General features: G+C 43.0%; 1 protein-coding gene and 2 pseudogenes across 1 annotated transcript; all 3 read left to right on the top strand.

Moving 5' to 3' along the window:
• Positions 1-18: 18 nt before the first annotated feature.
• LOC138943817 (uncharacterized) lies at positions 19-1,124 on the top strand (annotated as a pseudogene).
• Positions 1,125-1,254: 130 nt separating this feature from the next.
• Positions 1,255-3,656, top strand: LOC138943816 (uncharacterized). The gene is made up of 6 exons (XM_070314753.1): positions 1,255-1,424; positions 1,484-1,725; positions 1,810-2,113; positions 2,317-2,790; positions 2,875-3,016; positions 3,105-3,656. Exons 1-6 carry the CDS (start codon positions 1,255-1,257, stop codon positions 3,654-3,656), a joined length of 1,884 nt encoding a protein of 627 aa, XP_070170854.1.
• A 12,136-nt stretch (positions 3,657-15,792) lies between these two features.
• LOC138943815 (uncharacterized) overlaps positions 15,793-21,031 on the top strand; it is a 33,668-nt pseudogene continuing 28,429 nt past the window's right edge.

The raw sequence follows: 21,031 nt of genomic DNA, 5'->3' as shown, positions 1-21,031 counted from the left end.
TAGACGACGAGTGACGAGATGGAGGCGCGCGATCTTCTCGATAGCGCGCGGGACGTCGCGACGGGGGACGCGTATCGCGCGTGGGCGCGACGGTGCGACGAGTGTCTCGAGTCTCTGCGGGAGAGATGTCGAGGAGAGCGCCGAGGGAGATCGACCGGAGCGATCAATTCTCTTATCGCTCGAATCGTTCGATTAACGGGCGCGAGAGACGATCTGCGTCGACGTTCGAACGCGTGGGAGGCGGTGTAGAGGAACGCGAGGGATTCTCGTGGTCCGAGATCGAGACGGCTTTCTCTAGACGCGTTTTAACCGGCGCGGTTATTAATTTCGATTATATCGAACCTCGACGATTTCTCGAGGACGCTAGAGATACCGTGCTCGATCGAATACGCGATGTTATGAATAAATATAACGGTATTAAGGTCAATACCGTGTTTATTGGCGAGTTCGTTTCGGGCGACAAGATCGATGTTAAGACTATTGTCACGAAGAATTATCCGCTTCTACCTCTTTCCGACTTGCGAGAGTGGTACGAGAAGCGAGTGGTCGACGCTACTCTAGCCTCGTTGGAAGAATTTCAGGAGCGCGATAGCGGATGGGCGTTATCGCGAATATTCAATTTAACTGTGAACGTGAACAGATACAATCCTATGCACGCGGGATGTCACGTCAAATTGCCGCGAGAGATCGTGTTGAAGAAAGCGGTGATAAACGTGCAATCTAATGACAATGCGTGTTTCGCATGGGCGGTGGTCGCCGCTCTGTATCCAGCTGAAAAAAACGCGGGTCGGGAATCTTCGTATCCGCATTACACGACAGTGCTGAATCTGAAGGACGTTAAATTTCCTATGAGTTTGAACAAAATTACTAGATTCGAACGTATTAACGACATATCTATTAATGTGTATACCGTTCGAAGTAAAAAGGAGGGAAAAGGCGGTTGTCGCGTTGTTCCTTTGCGTCTCACTGACGATAAAAAGGACAGACACGTTAATCTGCTGTATTTTAACGATACGACGCGACGAGATGACGCGACGCATTTCGCGTGGATCAAGAATCTGTCGCGACTCGTCGGCTCGCAACTGAGCGGTAGACGACATAAGTCGCATATATGCGATCGGTGAGTATTAATTTAAAAAATCGTCGCGCGATGTTGATAATGCGCGAGATTTAAAATGTGCGTTATGTTGCAGATGCATGCACTATTTTCGAACGAGCGATAAGTTATCGGCTCACAGCGTGGACTGCGGAAGGATGAACGAGTGCGCTATAGTCCTTCCTACCAAAGACGACAAATGGTTAGAGTTTCGCAACTATAGTAGAAAGGAGCGACTTCCATTCGTGGTGTACGCTGATCTCGAATGCGTACTGAAGAAGAAAGAGGAGAGGAGAACGTCGAATACATCTATCGTTCAGCATCAGAAGTCTATAGCGCCGGATATTACGCGCGATGCGCGCTGGATGGCGTTAGCTCTACTTACAGAGCTTATCGCGGTGAAAATTGCGTATTGTGGTTCGTTAAAGAACTGCACGATCTAGCGCTTCGCGCGAAGACTATTCTCGATATCGATGCTCCTATGACGAATCTTACATCGGATGAATGGGAGAGATTCGCAAACGCGACGCGCTGCAGCATATGCGAGAAACCGTTCGAATTGGGAGACGCTCGCGTGCGCGATCACTGTCATCTGACTGGACGGTACAGAGGTCCGGCGCATTCGAATTGTAATTTAAATTATAAGGATACTTACGTAATTCCCGTATTTTTTCACAATTTATCGGGTTACGACGCGCATTTTATCATTAAAGATGTAGCTAACGCTTTTCCCGGCGGCGTGGAAATATTGCCGATAACGAAAGAAACGTATATCTCTTTCACGAAGAACGTCGAAGATGCGTGGGACGAGGGAAGGTTCGGAAAACGCTTGAAATTGCGTTTCGTGGATTCTTTCAAATTTCTAAGCGCGAGTCTCGAGAAATTGGCGTCGTATTTAGACAAAAGCGAATTGAGGATCGCGCGTTCGGAATTTTCCGATCTTAGCGACGCCGATTTCGAGCTTCTCGCGCGAAAGGGTGTATTTCCGTACGAGTATGTCGACGATGTAGATAAATTGTTAGAGACTCGTCTACCGCCGCGCGAGGCTTTTTACAGTTCGCTAACCGGTGACGCGATATCTGAGAGCGATTACGCGCGCGCGATAAGAGTCTGCGATTTCGCGTCGAAACGTTAGGCGATTATAGCGATTTGTATTTAAAGACCGACGTTCTTCTATTGGCCGATGTTTTCGAAAATTTTCGTGACGCGTGTATGAGAAGTTATAATTTAGATCCCGCGTATTATTACACGTTACCGGGATACACATGGGACGCTATGTTAAAGTATACGAGTTTGCGATTCGAATTATTAACCGACATTGATATGGTGATGTTCGTGGAACGCGGAATACGCGGCGGGCTAAGTCAATGTTCCAACAGATACGCGCGCGCTAATAACAAATATTTACAGTCATACGATCCTTCGGAACCATCGTCGTATCTCATGTACTTCGATATAAATAATTTGTATGGATGGGCGATGTGTCAATCGTTGCCTTACGAAAATTTTCGATGGGTCGATAACGTTACGAGCGTTGACTTAATGTCCGTGACATCGGACTCGCCTATCGGTTATATTCTAGAGGTCGACCTTGCATATCCGTCCAACCTTCACGATTCTCACGCTGACTTGCCATTCTGCCCGACGCGCGATAAGCCGCCCGGAAAACGAGACGAGAAGCTTCTCGCCACACTGTACGATAAGAACCGTTACGTAACATATTATCGCAATTTGCAGCAATGCGTTAGACACGGATTACGCATTACGAAAATACACAGAATATTGCGATTCGCTCAATCTTCATGGCTGCGCGAATACATCGAACTGAATACACGATTACGAATTAACGCGAAAAACGAGTTTGAGAAAAATCTATTCAAATTAATGAATAATGCCGTGTTTGGCAAAACTATGGAGAACGTACGCAATCATTCGAATGTTCGACTCGTGACTCGATGGGACGGGCGATACGATTTATGTAGGTATGTGTATTCTCGATATATCTAAGATTCGTTTATACGAATTTCACTACGAGTACATGTTACCATTGTATCGAGATAAGTGTAAAATAATGTACACCGATACGGATAGTCTCATTTATCGCGTCGAGTGCGAGGACATATACGAGAATATGAAACGCGATATCGACAAATTCGATACGAGCGATTACGCAATGGGTAATGCGTATGGAATGCCTCTCGCTAATAAAAAAATACCCGGTGCGATGAAGGATGAGAACGCTGGCGCGATTATGACCGAATTTATTGGACTCAGAGCGAAAATGTACGCGTTGCGAGTCGCCGGTAAAAGCGATACGAAAAGAATCAAGGGTGTTAAGAGCGGCGTTGTCGCGAGAACGATAACGTTTGACGATTACGCGCGCTGTCTTCGACAGGGGATCGAGATGAAGCGCGAGCAGTTTTGTATAAGATCCGAGTTACACGAGATGTATACAGTATCGGAATTGAAGATCGCGCTCAGTCCGCACGATGACAAACGATACACGATATCGGGAACTACGGATACGTTACCGTGGGGACATTATAAAATACCGTTGTAGGGAGCGAAAAAATACTATACGTTTCTTAAAACATTTAAACTTTAGTTAGTAAAAATACCGTTGTAGGGAGCGAAAAAATACTATACGTTTCTTAAAACATTTAAACTTTAGTTAGTAGTTTATTGTTAGTATAAACATATTTTATAAATAATATATTACCATTGTATTTTCGATATAATTCACGGTTGCGTCGAAAAAACATCGGTAGACGTTCTACGAATCGTTTCGAAGAACAAATTTGCGCGAATAATATAATTTGAATATAATTTGAATATAATTTATTGTAATAGATTTTAATAAAATAATAAAAATGAATCGGTTTTATTTATAATAGATTTTAATAAAAAATCGTGGAAATGTTCGATCAGTCTTATATATAATAGATATTATAAAATCTATTATAAATAAGACTGATCGTACATTTTCACGATCTTTCTATTATGCTCTCGGAAGTGTTTTATATAGAATAATGTGAAAAAGATGTTAATGCGAGTTTTAGTATTATCATAGTGACGTAATAAAGAATGTATACAAAGCGCGAGAAAGAGTACGTATAAAGTTTGAAAGAGAGAACGCAGGATACGGCGGCCGCGTAGCGGTGCGAGAGAGAACTCGTATAGAACGCGAAAAAATTCGTATATAACGCCAAAAAACGAACTTTTTGTGTTTTTGCGATGTAAAAGTCGTGGAAACCACCATTCTGTCCAAGTCTTGGCAAATCTCGACTCGATTTGGCAAATTCGCGTTCTATCTCATTGGCATCGAACATATATTATGCTACATGCAAACGAGACAGAATGCGAGAATTTGCCATAAATCGAGTCGAGATTTGCCGCGAATTGGACAGATCGATGATTTCCATGACTCTTTATTATATTCTTGAAAGTGTTATATATAGAGCAACGCGAGAATAAAGCCACCGCAAGAATAAAATTACCGCGAGATACGACGTTCAGTTAAGAATGCGATGAAGAATATATATAAAATATAAAAAAGAGTTCGCATAAAGCGCAAAAGAGAGAACGCAGGATGTGGCGGCCGCGTAGCGGCGCGAGAAAGAATTTATATGGAGCGCAAGAGAGAACTCGTACAAAATTACGATTGTTTTATAATTATACGATTTAAAGATTAATAATGGTAATCACTCTAATCGATTATTTAAACGGTTAATCGATTTTCGCAAGTCTTAATTTTAATTGTATTGTGTTATTATTTTTTTCTTTGTTTTATAATTATACGATTATTTTAGTTTTAACATCTACAATTTTTTCTAAGATTTTCTTTGTTATAATTATATGATTATTTTAGTTTTAACATGTCTACAATTTTTTCTAAGATTTTTTGTTTTATAATTATACGATTATTTTAGTTTTAACATGTCTACAATTTTGTATAATATGTATAATATGTATAATATGTATAATATGTATAATATATATAATATGTAGTTTTATTTAATAAAAATACATTTTTATCATAATACAGCTGTTTTATTTATCCAAGAATTGTGCGATTCGTCCATTCCTAACCATTTCACGTAAATCTTGTCACCCTTTCGACGCAGCACCTTTTCTACGAGATACACGTCGGGATCGCCAACGCGCAACAATTCGTGCTCGTAGAATCCTCCAGCGATCGGCTCGCCGCGCGAATCCTTTAATAGATACGTTACGGGATTAGTCCGTTGTATCTTAGTTATTCGAAAAATCTCTGTAGTCCAGTTGGGTGTGAAGCCTTTCTCGAAAATCGCCTTAAATTTACTGATGCGTACCGGATCGGCTACTTTGAATTTCGCCGGAGCCGCGATTTTTATATTGCTGTATACAGTATTTAAAAGTTTATCGGCAATTTTTGGAGTTACGTCGACAGGTCTCATATTTATAGTGCGATGTTTTCGCGTGTTATATTCCTCGACGAGTCGTGGTAATTCGTCGATCCACTTGTACGTTCCATTTAGCGTGAAGTACTTCCACATAGAATTTTTAAGCGTACGATTGAATCGTTCGACTATCGACGCTTTCATCACCGAATATGTCGAATAATGATTTACTTCGTGCTTCTTCGCGAAATTTCGCATATCGGCATTGTAAAATTCTTTTCCTTTATCGGTCTGTAGATTTTTCGGACACCTCTTAGAGTCTCGTATTATTTTAGATAACGTTCGAGTAACCTCGTTCGCGCTTTTACTCTTAAGCGGTACAGCCCATGCGTATTTGCTTAATACGTCGATAACGGTGAGTATGTAGTTGTGGCCTTTGTTGAATCTCGCGTAAGGACGCATCTCGACCACATCCGCTTGCCATAGGTCGTCGTACCCGCGCACCGCAACGCGACGACGCGAGAAGTTTCTTCTCGCGGGCGCGTGCAATTCCTCGACTAGTCTTCGTTTTTTAACGCTCATAATTCTTTTTTCTTTCTCTCGAGAATAACGTTGAATTGAATCTCTTTTTCAAGCGGTTCGCCGCTCCCGCTAATCTCTCTTTCGAGCGGATCGCCGTTCCCGCTAATCTCTCTTTCGAGCGGATCGCCGCTCCCGCTAATCTTTCTTTCGAGCGGTTCGCCGCTCCCGCTAATCTTTGCCAGTTCTCTCACTCTTCCCGATAGCTCGTCCGCGTCTCTCTTCAATCGTGACGTTGAATTTTCCAATTCTCGTATCTTCGTCTCGGATTTCACCGCGGAATTTGCCGCGATACGCGATTTTTGACTTAGTTCCCGTATTGCTTTACGTTGATTTAACATTACTTTATAATCACTCGCGTTTCTCGTCGAGGACTCCGCCGCGTTGAGCGATATAGTTTTTTTCGCGACTTCGATTTGATCGCTTAAACTTTTAATTCGTTTATCTAAAACATCGATCCGTTTATCTAGAGCGTTAGCGCTCGTTTCTATTCTCGAAATAGAATTTTCCACAGCGTCTATTCGTTTACTTAGAACGTTATCGCGCGTTTTTATCTCGGAAACGAAACTCTCCGCGACGTCTATTCGTTTACCTAAAGCGCTATCGAGCTGAGCGAGTCTCGTGAACAGTAGAATGACGCCTTGCCCCGCCTCGTTCGCGTCTTTTCTCAATTGCGATGTGATTCCCTCGACGTAGCTTTTGCTTGTCGCATCGGCGTCCTCCTCAGGTTGAGCCAAGCGTTTTATCTTACGCTCTCTCGCGTCGTATTCGATGGAAGAGCTTAGACACAGCGCGTTATCGCGCACGTAATTTCGCAGAGACTCGATAGCCGGACGTAGTCTTCCGGTTCTCGCATCGTAGCCTCGATTTTTTAAAGGCGAGCCAAATTTGCTCACGGACATCGCGAATTCCGCGTACGACTGCGACGGTCATCCACGCGACAGTTCGATTTATACGATCGCTCCTGTTTCGCGAAGCTCCTCGATTATCGATAGAATCTCGTTTTCGTGAGCGTTGTTGCCGGCTCGACGCGAAGCGTCTAACAATCGCAGACGATCCACTAATTCATTTGGATCGTCCCAATGGACGTAATCAATTTTATTGTTCGTGACACGCATAGTCGACGATACGCGACCCGCGCCTGTTTTTTTCGCGCCGCTGTTGTGAATAAGCGGAGCGATAATAAATTTGTATTTATATCCTTTATTTCCTAAGACAGATTTTTTAGCGTCATGATCACGTCTATGAGCGTTCGTTGTTAACAATATACTTCTGTATGTTAATTTATCTTTTTCTGTATATATGAGACTATTAGGAATTTTCATAAAAATTAATTCGTACAAACCGGGAGTACCGACATATTTAATCTCATCTATAAATATGGAATCATTCGCGTCTACGTCAAATCGCTTATCGCCGAGCATCGCACTTTTCTCGCCGATGTAAATTCCGTAAACGTGATCAATCTCGTTCGGCGCTTCTCCGCCGAGAAGAGTCCCCATATATTTTCGCCCTAACGGTCCTAGTCGACCGTGTGATATTTCGCGATCTTGAGAAATTCGCGAAATTTGTCTAACGGGTATTTCGAGCATCGAGGGCGATTCGAGACTCTCGGATTCGAACGTTTCATATTCTTCGGTTTCGTTTCGCGCGAATGGATCTCTTTCGACGGAAGATTCATTTAATGGAGTAGAAACGGCGTTCAATCGTCGTCGAGCGCGTATTTGTTTCGCTTTAGGTTTTTTCCAAACGGGGGTTAGTGCTTCGTCCTTCCATTTTTCCTCGACGCTCGTCGAAGGTGAAACGTCGATCGCGTCTTGTTTTATCGTTTCGCGCTTAATTTCGTTTCGCTCTGTCTCGTCTCGCTCGGCGCGATTAGCGATGCGCCGCAGCGGTTCGACGATTGGTTTGAAACGACTCTCTATCGCGATCTCGCTTTCCATTTTTCCGGTCTTTAATGCTCTGTGTTTTTTACGAATCGATGCGCGCGTTTTAGCTATCTCTTTTGCTGTCTTTTCGCGTTCACCGATATCTGTCGAGGCCATTGCAACTTCTTCTAACTCGCGAGAGAGCGATCGATGCGTTCGACGTATTCGCGACAACTGATCGCTCTACGGTACAATGAAGTCGTTAAATCCTCGTCTGTATCTACCAGCGCGGAGCGCGCTATCTTTGTCGATCACTAAGAAACCATATTTATATCGCCAACACGCGCGACATAGCGCGTGAAAATTCTCGTACGACATATCCGTGTTCACGTGATCGTTGTATGCGTGACGTAAATTAGTACCATCCTGTTTAAAGAGAATTAACAGATTAGCGTTATCTCGAATAAAATGTTTCGGTATTTTAGCATACGTTTGGCACAGATAGAAGCAATCGACGTTCGAGTGTCGACCCATAGCGAAATATTCCCTGATAGTATTTTGTTTGTCGCACGCTACATCGTCGAACACGAATATCGAATTCGGGAGAGCTTCGCTGGGTGAAATAACGTCAAAGTTATTAGAAAATGTGAAATAACCTATATCTTCCATCGGTGTTAATAAATTTTCTAAATATTGATATTTAGGCTGCTGTAACGACTTCGAGTAAACATAAACGTTCTCGAAGCGTACGCCATGCGGACTCTCCAACAAACTTATTAATGCGTTTGTTTTGCCGCAACTAGAAGGCCCGCAAATGACGCAGCGAATAGCGCTCGGTAATAGACGACCGTGTCTACGCGTTTTTTTCGATGGTCGCGTTTTATTATCGAGGTTCGTCACCTTTATCGCGATCGGTTGCCGCACGAAGCGCATTTCTCTTGCTGCGCGCGTGCGCGGTACACTCGCGTGAGGCAGGGCGAGACCTTTTTATTTATATACGAATAGATCGCCATCAATCGCGCAGTAGCAAATTGCGCGCGGTGAATCGAGATGTTTATTTTACTAATAGATGGCGACGATATTCTCGATTTCACCACCGATCAATTGCGGTATATTCCGAAAATAATTTTATTAAAGCATTTCGGTCGCTACGTAGAACGATTGTGGGAGAAACTGCCTGAATATATAAAAGTAGATCCGGAGGTGCAGCGCTACCGTGGATGCCTAGGGCATTATAATCGCCCTTGGCAACGAACACACATCGACGGTCCGGCGCCGCTTGTTAAAGATTGCGGCGAATGCAATTCGCGAAACAGCAGTACGGTGTGAGTCATGGCGCTGGCTTGTTGAATAGAGCGATAAACGCGCTCCCTTTTGAACTACATATACCTGGATATCAATTTTGCGTACCGGATACTCGTCTTGCGAAACGACTCGCGCGAGGCGATCGAGGTGTCAATCCTCTGGATGCAGCCTGCCGCGAGCACGATATCGCGTACTCGCGGAGCGGCGAGCTCGCTGATCGACACGTCGCTGACCACGCGCTCGCCAAAAGAGCGCGCGAACGCGTCGCGGCTAAAGATTCGACTCTCGGCGAGAAAGCCGCCTCGGCGGCTGTATGAATGGCTATGAAATCGAAGACAAAACTTGGAATGGGTACAACGAAAATCAAGAGAAAAAAGAACAAAAGGAGAATAATCGCTACGAGAAAAAGAACGCTTCCGATAGCGAAACGCGGCGGCTTTTTACCCCTGCTACCGTTATTGGGAGCTCTCGGTTCTTTGGCCGGTGGAGCGACAGGAATCGCGAAAGCGGTGAACGATCGCAAAGCAGCGCGACGACAACTGGAAGAGTTGCAGCGCCATGATCGCGCGATGGAAGGTCGCGGTTTATATCTCGCGCCGTACAAACGTGGGAGTGGCGTATCCTCAACGAGAAGAAGAGCTAAAAAAAAACTTCGCGTAAACAAACGCTAGAGATTCTCCCATCCGTCGGAGCAACGACAAACGAACAATTAAATCGCGCGGCGATACTCTCGCGCGTACCTCACTTTAGAGGTGTGTTTATGCGCAACGCGCTTCCGTCGCAAGCGCGCCGCGATGAGAGCGGCATTGTGAATTTAGACGACGCATCCGGACCGGGTACTCATTGGGTGGCGTACGCGAAAAAGGGGGACGACGCAATTTACTACGACGGTTTCGGCGATCTTCGTCCTCCGCGCGAACTCGCGCGTTATCTCGGGCGCGACGCGAACATTCGATACAATCGTCGCTCCGAGCAGACGCGCGATCAAAATATTTGCGGACAATTGAGTCTTCGATTTCTCCGAGAAGTCGATTGGAGGAAGCGTCGACTATAATATCAACCGTTATTCGTCAATCGAACGCAGTTTGATCGCTCTCGCCAATCATGTCGCTGACTCTCACTCTTTCCGGACGAAGCAGTATTCTCGCGGCAAGTTATTTTCCGCCTCTCGATCTAAACGACGACGATTACGAATTAGGTTTAACCAATTTTGAAACTTATAATACGATACCGAATATAAATTCCACGAATAATAAATTTTACTTCGATAATAATGACGAGATTATCGCGATTCCAATAGGATCTTACGAATTAAGCGCTATAAACGCGTATCTAAGAGCGGCGATTCGTCATAAACGACGAGCGAGAGAGGAGGAACGAGAACGCGAAAATGAAAAACCGAAAACGAACGATGACGATTACATATACGATGTTGATGACGATTATTTCGAAGACAATGAGAATGGCGATAAAAGTGAAAATTCTATAACGCTTCGCGGTAACGATAACACTATGAGAAGCGAAATTAAATGCGCATATCAAGTAAATTTCACAAAACCCGATAATATCGGTTCGCTCCTGGGTTTCTCATCTCGTGTATTACAACCGAATAAATGGTATGCATCCGATAAACCAATAAATATTATGGCCATTAACCTTATTCGAATAGAGTGCAACGTTACAATAGGAGCGTATCATAACGACAAATCCGCGCATACTATACACGAATTCGCGCCTAACGTTCCACCCGGATATAAAATGTCGCAAATTCCAACGCAGATCATTTACCTTCCGATCATCGCACGGACCATTACCGATATAAATGTGCGTGTTGTGGACCAAAACGGAAAATTGATCGATTTTCGCGGCGAAGAAATTACGATTCGTCTACACGTACGACGAAAACGATAGAGAAGCGCGCGATGCTCGTAGTGAACGGATCGAACACGAGAAACGCGTCTATTATCACTGTCGCGCCATCTCTAAACGCAGAAAAGAGAAGAAAAAAGGGAGGAAGACTAACCGCCGCCAACAAGACTTTTCTACGCTCTTTGGGTTTTGTCGTGCCGAGAACCGCTTCTTCGTAAAAAGCGGAATGTGCGACATTTTAAGTATCGGTGGGGAGCCAATCTTCGACGATCGCATCGTCAAGATCGAAACTCACACGTACAACCCTTACGCCAATACTACGTTCGGAAATAGCGATGAGATACGAATTCCTATACAACAACAAGATTTATATACATTACCTTGCGACAGTTTTATCTACATTGAAGGCAGACTCGAGTCGAAGGAAGCATCGAGCGCGCAAGAGGAAATCGCATCGGTAACGAGATTAGTAAACAATTGCGCGGCGTTTATGTTCGAGGAAATTCGCTACGAGCTCGATGGCGTAGAGATCGATCGAAACAGAAACGTTGGAATAACGAGTACGATTAAAAATTACGTGTCGCTGACAGTCGAAAGAAGTAAAATATTAAAAAACGCTGGATGGGACTTATTAGCAACAACTCATTCGTCAATCGGTGATTTTAATTTTTGCGTACCTCTTAACGTGCTATTAGGTTTTTGCGAAGATTACAAGCGCGTTGTGATCAACGCGCGACACGAGCTTATTTTAATACGAGCGCGCAACGATAACAATTGCGTTATATCGCGCGAAACACAAGAACCTAAAATCGTTTTGTTAAAAATACAATGGCGAATGCCTCATATAGTATTGAATGATGTTAATAAATTAAGATTATTGCGCACGTTAGATAGTGGACGATATTTGAGCGTCGCTTTTCGCTCATGGGATCTTTACGAGTTTCCGCTTCTACAGAGCACGACCAAACACTCGTGGGCCGTTAAAGCGGCAACACAACTCGAGAAACCGCGATATGTTATCTTCGCGCTACAATCTGGAAAGAAGAACGTTCTGTCTGAGGAGCCTTCTTTATTCGACGATTGTAAACTAACTAATGTCAAACTGTATCTTAATTCCGATTTTTATCCTTACGATGACATGAATTTAGATTTCGATAAACATAAAATCGCCGTATTATACGATATGTATTCGAAATTTCGAAAAACGTACTACGGATGCGAAAACGACGAAACACTCTTAAATCTAGATAAATTTTTAATTCACGGCCCACTCGTAGTCATCGACTGTTCTCGACAGAACGAGTCAATTAAAAGCGCCACTGTGGACGTTCGCATAGAGTTCGACTGCAAGGAAAACATCCCCTCTAATACCACAGCTTACTGTCTTATTATTCACGATCGAGTGGTAGAATACAATCCGCTTACTAACGTCGTGCGCAGAATCGTGTAAGCGCAACGATACTCGAAAAAATATGGAGACAGAATAAAACGCTTAAAAAAATCTAGAAAGAAACACTTCGAGTATCGCTAACAACGACGATGGACACACCGATTTTTGTCGATCTTCAAGGTTTCGTAGTTAACGAAAAATTCGTCGTGAAAGAAGTAGCCGTGTTAAGAAATGGTGTAGAATTGACGCATCACATCTTTCGCTCGCCGATGTCGTGGGATTTGCTCACGAGAGCGGAAAAATCGCGAGCGTGTTGGTTGATATCGAATCATCATCAGCTAAAGTGGAACGATGGACACACAAATTATGGGTCGATGAAAAAACTCGTTCGAGATGCCATATGTCGAGGATCTAACCCTGATTCGACGGTGCAGATCTATGTCAAAGGTCACGAGAAGAAGAAGTGGTTAATCGAGATCTTAGGAAACGTCGCCGACGATCGCGATATAACCGTTTCTGTCGAGACTATCGACGCCGATTACGAAGATATCGAACGTCTGGAGACTCTGAACGCTTCGCGGGCCTTTCATTGCGGATACCACGCGAAAAATTGCGCGTTAGAAAACGCGTGTAAATTGCACGATTGGTGGTTTGAGCGACGCGATCGTTTGCGCAATATGAGCGATTGATTTTATATAAATTTAAGTTATATAAATTTAAGTTATATAAATTTAAGTTATATAAATTTAAGTTATATAAATTTAAGTTATATAAATTTAAGTTATAATGTATCAAATTAATTATATATTTAAAATTTTAAATATAATTATAATGTATTAAGTCAATTATATAATCTATAAGTTTAATCATAAATATGTTATATATTGTTGCAAACTATACGTTACACGAAAAAACCGCGTTTTTTCTTTATCGCGGTCGCATCCTTTATCGCGGTCGCGTAACAAATTTAATTATAAATTTATAACTGTCCATAGATATTATTTTATCGCGATCGCATAATAAACTTAATTATAGAAATTTTTATCGCGATCGCATAATAAACTTAATTATAGAAATTTTAATTTAAAATAATCTATAAGTTTAATCATAAATATGTTATATATTGTTGCAAAATATACGTTACACGAAAAAACCGCGTTTTTTCTTTATCGCGGTCGCATCCTTTATCGCGGTCGCGTAACAAACTTAATTATAAATTTATAACTGTCCATAGATATTATTTTATCGCGATCGCATAATAAACTTAATTATAGAAATTTTAATCTATTTTAATCTATTTAAATATACTATTTAAATATACTATTTAAATATACTTAATACGGATACAGATGGTTATTACGAGAAGCGCGAGAACGAGAGGATACGGAAGAAGAAAAGAAAAGCGTAAAGAATCAACGTTTCGCTTAATGTATAACATTTATTCATAAAAATTATATCTTACAAATGCGCTTTATTAACGCGTAAAATTACTCCGTGTCGAACGCAGTAATCTGTTCGTTGACCGTCGCCGATTCGGCCTCGTCCTCTATTGATCGTAATTCGCCGATCGGTCACGATTCGGGCTCCTCATCGATCTGTGATGCGACGACTCGCCTAACTTCGGGAACGGCGAAGGGCTCCTCATCGATCTGTGATGCGACGACTCGCCTAACTTCGGGAACGGCGAAATCGCGCTCGCCGCGTCGACGAGCGTCGCGCAATGCGCTATGAACGCTTTGCGCTTGTGCGAGCATAGTTTTCGTTCTATTTATTAAGTCATAAAGCGATTCTCGCGCTGTTTTTACACAGCTCTCTATTTCTTGTCTAAAATGCAAAAATAAAAATTAATAAAAGTAAAAATTAATAAAAGTAAAAATTAATAAAAGTAAAAATTAATAAAAGTAAAAATTAATAAAAGTAAAAATTAATAAAAGTAAAAATTAATAAAATTTATTATAATTTGTTATAATTTATTATAATTTATTATAATTTCAATTAGATACTTACATTAAATGTGCGATATCTATGTCTTCGTTTAACTGAAAAGCGAGTCTAAACGAATCCGGACTATTATCGATAACACCTTGCGCTTCCACACGCAAATCCGTAGCGAGGTCTCCCAGAACATAGGATTTTATCGCAATTAAGTCCCCGTTTACATTAATATAATCGGCCGCGTTAATGATCTGTTCGATTCGTTCCATATCGAACAGTTCACGACCGATTTTAATTCTCGTCACTTCACGTTCCGTCGTTTCGCGCTTCGTTATCTCGCGAGCGAGAATACTTTAACGCTTCTCGAAACGATCTCGCGTTTTATAAAGATCGACGCGCGGGATGTTGCGGTACAATTTATCGATCGCGCCGCATCTTCCTTCCGCGACCGTTTCGTTGCCGGAAAGGAGATATCTCTACTCGCTCATCGTGTCCTTTTTAGAGGACAAACGAATAATAAAAATAGGAATAACAAAAACATCCGTTAGATAATGCGCATTCCGAATACCTTGCAAACAATGAGATCATCATCGCCGGAAAAAAGTATCTAGGGATATTTAAAGGTATCTCTAATTTATCGTTACCGGAAGGAGATATCTCTAATTTATCATTACCGGAAGGAGATATCTCTAATCGCTCATCGAGTGTCCTTTTTAGAAGACAAACGAATAATAAAAATAACAGAAAACATCCGTTAGATAACGCGCATCGTTGAAAGAGATATCTTTAATCGCTCATCGAACGTCGAAAACATCCGTTAGATAACGCGCATCGTTGGAAGAGATATCTTTAATCGCTCATCGAATGTCCTTCTTAGAGGACAAACGAATAATAAAATAGAAAAAACAAAAGAGGAACTCGAGCGCGTCCGCTAGATAACGCGCATTCCAAACGTTCGACATTTTTTTAGAAGACAAACGAATAATAAAAATAACAGAAAACATCCGTTAGATAACGCGCATCGTTGAAAGAGATATCTTTAATCGCTCATCGAACGTCGAAAACATCCGTTAGATAACGCGCATCGTTGAAAGGGATATCTTTAATCGCTCATCGAATGTCCTTCTTAGAGGACAAACGAATAATAAAATAGAAAAAACAAAAGAGGAACTCGAGCGCGTCCGTTAGATAACGCGCATTCCAAACGTTCGACGCCGAAAGAAACGCGTTTCCCTCTCCTTCTCCCCACCCACGCACATTATTCGTCACCGATAAAAATAGGCGTCTCGCGGAACACGCGAATCAATCGCGCTCGGCGTCTCTCAACAGTTTACAGCGTTTTTTCCGTTTCGCGCGATGACTAACACGAGGATGGTTCTCACTCTAGCGACGATGCTCGTCGCTACGACGGTCGCCGCGCCCTTCGACTCGGAGAGAATCGAGGCGCTTCGTTTTCTGCGCGTATACGGTTTTCTAAAAGACGATGGAGAATCACTGTCGTCCGATAACGCGACATCTCTGCGTCGCGCGCTATCGCTGTTTCAAGAATATTATCAATTATCGGGAAACGGCGCGTTAAACGCCGTTACGCTTCACCTTATGCGTAAACCGAGATGCGGTCTCGCAGATATTCCCGATCGCGCGTATAGCCCGATCGCGCGAAAATGGCCGAAGACGCGTCTCGCATGGAATTTTCAGATGGCTAGCGAAGAAATCTCGCGAACGGCCGAAACTGCATTCGCGTTATGGGCGGCGAACTCATCGCTAACTTTCGCACGGGACCCGTTACACCCCGATATATTAATATCGTATCGAACGGGCGCGCACACTTACGCGAATCGCCGAAACGTCGGTATTTGCCCGGCGGCCTTCGACGGTCCGGGAGGAGCCCTAGCTCACGCGTTTTTTCCCTCTGGAACAACCGACTTCACATCGGAGATACACGTCGACGATTCCGAACCATGGCACGTGTATCTAAACAAAAATCCTCCCGACACGCATCATCTGCTACAAACGCTAACGCACGAGATCGGCCACGCATTGGGTCTACAGCATAGTATGCGCAATGACTCTATAATGTTCCCGTATATACCCGATATCGAGAATCAATTTCCAGTTAAGTTGAGCATAGAAGACATTCTCGCTATACAGAATCTGTACGGATCTCACGACGACGGAAACTATCCAACGGCGACTCCCGCGACCACCGCGGCGCCCGCGACGACGAGCGTCGCGCCGACCGACCCAGCGCGCGCGGATCTCTGCGCATTACGACGCGTGGACGCCGCGCTAATAATGAATCATCGATTATATATAGCTAATCGCCGCAACATATGGTCGGTCGACATGACCGAAAAGCGTTACGGTAGACCCATGACGCTCACGGATTACGCGACGTTTCTACCGACGAATTTTACGCGTCTATCCGCCGCGTATCGAAGACCCTCGGGCGATCTCGCGCTATTCGCGAACGATTCGATCTACCTCGCGGAATATCCCAGTCTTAAACTAAAATCGGGCTGGCCGAGATATCTCCACGATATCGGACTTCCCCGAAACGTTAAAATCAACGCGGCGATAAATACGCACACGGGACGAACCTACGCTATATACGACGATGATAAAGTCGCGGAAATCGACGAGTGTCACATGATAGTCATTAGACACGCTCCATTAAAAGATATATTTCCCGGAATTCCGTCCGCGATAACGTCGGCCTTCCGATACATCGATGGCAATCTATATTTCTTCGCCAAACGTCAGTTCTACGCCTTCAACGAATTTACAAATACCGTAACCTCGGCGGGTCCTTTCGATCTACACGCGCTCGGCATCGAATGTCCTACGGATGGACTGCTAAGGCAATTGCGCGATCTACTTAGTCGCGTCTATCGTCTCAGCGACACGATCGAGAAAGAGAGAATCGACGATGAGAACGACTAGAGCGACCCTACCGTTATTTTTTTAAAATAGAATATATAAGAAAAAACGCGCGAAAGGGGAAGAAGCGATCTCTACGCGAGTATATAAAGACCGTCCATCCATTAAGCGCTTCATTATTGACGGAGAACACCGAAGCTAACGCGCGAAAAAGAACAAACGAGAAAAAACGAGCGACAATGTACGCGACAATGGGGGGGCAACCGCAGCAGCAACACTCATTCGACGATCGATCGAGACTAACCGAACGAGACCGCGAAGATAGCGCGGAATACGCTAAAAAAGCTAAAATGGACAATGGGTAAGACTATCGAACATTTATTCGAACTAATAATTCGCTAACACCGTTTCTCTCATCGCTTATATCTATTTTTTTAGATCGCGATCGAACGCCAAAACACGACGCGGACGTCTCGATCGCGCGACCGCTCAGAATCTTAGGAAGACGCTATCCATTGACCAAAACCGCATATAAACATCTGGAAATTAGCGTTAACGTCAGCCGACCCTCTTTCGTAGAAATCGTCCTCGGAGATTGTCACGGCAAAGAGATCTCGCTAACGCCGGATACGTGGAAGGAACTGCTCGATCTACGACCCACGCTCCTGTCGCACTTTCGCTCCGACGAGCGCGACGAGGCGCGCCCGACGCCAATACACATCGGACAATTGACGCTACGATTCGGCAAACTCAACAATCTCCGAATACTTCGTCTCGAAACGCCTAAAATTCGCCTAGCCGTATCGAAGAACACCGTCGTAAATATATTAAATCTGGAACTTTGCGTCAACCGCATCGTTGCATCTTTAAGCGGTTTAACCGCGCGCGTGGACAACAAGCTAATTCGTTTCCTCGACATCGCGGCAGGCGCTCGCGATGAGGCGCTTATTCCCGCGATGATACGCGAGAGCGATAACTTCGACCGCAACGGTATAATCGATTGCGAACTGCAGGCTCTGCTCTTCGGAGAATCGTGATACGCTCGCTCGCGTACTCGTATCGTCGTATTATTAATATATTAATATATTTAAAAAATTTGTAAAAGAAAACAATAAAAACACCTCTCCTCTTTTGCTAGAACGACGATATCTCTTTATTTTACGACCTCTCGAAGATTCGCCATCTCGCTAAAGCGACGAGCGCGCTCGCGCTAACGCGCGCCTCGAGAGGAGGAGAGCGACGAGGGACGCCCCTCCGTCCGCTCGACCGCCCACCGACGATCCCCCGCCCCTCGACGCCGGGCGCCCGCCGCCCGCTCGCGGATCGCGCGCTAGAAGCGCCCCCCTAAAGAATCGCGACGGCGGATCGCGCGCTAGAAGCGGCGCGCCCCCCTAAAGAATCGCGACGGCGGACCGCGCGCTAGAAGCGCGAGTCGCGTCAAGGTCGCGAATCGGGAGGAACCGCCACCCCCGAACGCCATCTCTCGAGCACTCTCGGCGACTCGTACCCACCGCTTCCCCCCGACCGCGCTTCCCCTCTCACCCTACTTACCCCCCCATGCACCCGCCCAGCCCGCTCTCCATCCCTCGGGCGCCCACAAACTGCTCCGAAACTATCTCTCTCTCTTACTCCCCAACGATACCCTCTCTCTCACACTCACACAAAACTGAGCCAGAACCGGCCTTACTATCCTACTTAAGGGCTATCACACACAAATTAGCATAGCTGCATATGCATAGCATAAGACCGTCTGGACCAATGAGCATGCTATGTAAATCAATATGATGATTTTACTTCGATGCTCATTGGTCCAGACGCTCTTATGCTATGCATATGCAGCTATGCCAATTTGTGTGTGATAAGCTTAAGGGCTACCGCACACAAATTGACATAGCTGCATATGCATAGCATAAGACCATCTGGACCAATGAGCATGATTTGTAAATCAATATGGCGATTTCATCTCAATGCTCATGGTCCAGACGGTCTTATCCCAGACAGCACAACGATGTCCTTAGGACGTCCAAAAGACATCCAGGACATACATGTAGAATATCCTCAGGATATCCCATTGTAATCCTCAGATCTCCTCTGGATGTCCTGAGGAAGAGTAAATGATAGCCGTATATTAACCTCTGGAGAATCTAGGGAGATCCTGTGGAACATCCTAAGGATTTTTATAGGATATAATAGGGATATTTTTCGTATGTTTCAAGGAGCAAATTTAAAAATTTAAATATAAATTAAAATTATGTTTTGTTATTTACTGCCAATATTAAAAATCTAATATTAAAAATAGTTCACCGTTCTTTAATATTTGAGGCTTTCGTGCTATACATGAATATTTTAGGTTTGGATCCCGGGTTTGAGTAGTGTAATATTTTCTAAACAATCCAATATCTGAATTCCCTATGTTGGGATTGCATCAGAAATTGAACTGATAGAAAATAATTACATTTGTAATTTCCTGTCAATTGACAAGAGCAACTGCTCTTTGCAAGCTTTATATAATTCTCATGACCAAATCTCAAATACGAGTTCGCGTGTCGCATAACGGTAAACCAACGAGCGGTTGAATACTATTGTTTGTAAAGTTTTTGGAATGTTGCGAACAGTAACATTTCTCATGAAATATTAAATAAATAATAATTTTGGATATATGAAAATGTGCGCATCAAATTCAATTATTAATATTAAACGAAATTAATGTTAACAATTAATTGCACATATATATGTCCTCTGGAAATCCAAAAGACATCCAATATAATAGACAGGGCAGATATATCCTACAGACATCCAGGGGTTATCCAGTGGACATTTATAGGACATTAATACTTATTATAATACTTAAGATTTCTAAATTATATTAAATAGCCGACACAACTAAAAATAATTATGTATGCATATTAAATTTTTATAAATATATTTATAATAATATCTTAAAACATCCTACAAATGTCCTGAACCGTCCTGGACATATTCAGGATGATCCTGAGGATGTTTTGTGCTGTCTGAGATGCTATGCATATGCAGCTATGCCAATTTATGTGTGAGGGCCTTAAAGCCTATCGCATACAAATTGGCATAGCTGCATATGCATAGCATAAGACCGTCTGGACCAATGAGTATGCTATGTAAATCAATATGGCGAGTTTATTTCGATCATTGGTCCAGACAGTCTTATTTTATGCATATGCAATTATGCCAATTTGTGTGTGATAGGCTTTAATCTCATTTAAATTGCACAGATATTTGGATAACATATCTAATAATATGTACGCCAAATTGTAATAATTTCTTATGGCCAGAATGCATATGCATAAGAAAATTGAGTAATCATGTGTCTAATATAAATTCACATTAATTAGTCAATTGTCACAAAATTAGTCAATTTTCTTATACATATGCATTCTGCGCTTATTCAAGTTTGTCTAGATATATCTTTTGTAATATAGAAACTTTAGATAGGCGCATAATCTTAACAATATATTGGTATGTGAATACGTGTTTATTTTAAATATAATATGCCAGAATTTAGGAAATTTGTGTATCAATTTATGTATATTTTATTGTTTAGGTTATTGCATCAACAAGATAACGATATTGAAGTCATAATAATATATTTAAGTTGCATAAAGCTATTTTTCAATATTTTGTTCATTTTTATTGTTTTTTGAGTAACAATTAATTCTGTGTGTAATTGCTGAAACTTATTCTGTGGAAATAATTC

This window comes from Polyergus mexicanus, unplaced genomic scaffold, assembly GCF_030449975.1.
Source record: "Polyergus mexicanus isolate NDT 795.1 unplaced genomic scaffold, iyPolMexi1.0 SCAF_44, whole genome shotgun sequence".
NCBI classification, from domain to species: domain Eukaryota; kingdom Metazoa; phylum Arthropoda; class Insecta; order Hymenoptera; family Formicidae; genus Polyergus; species Polyergus mexicanus.
This window is presented reverse-complemented; position numbering and strand designations above follow the sequence as displayed.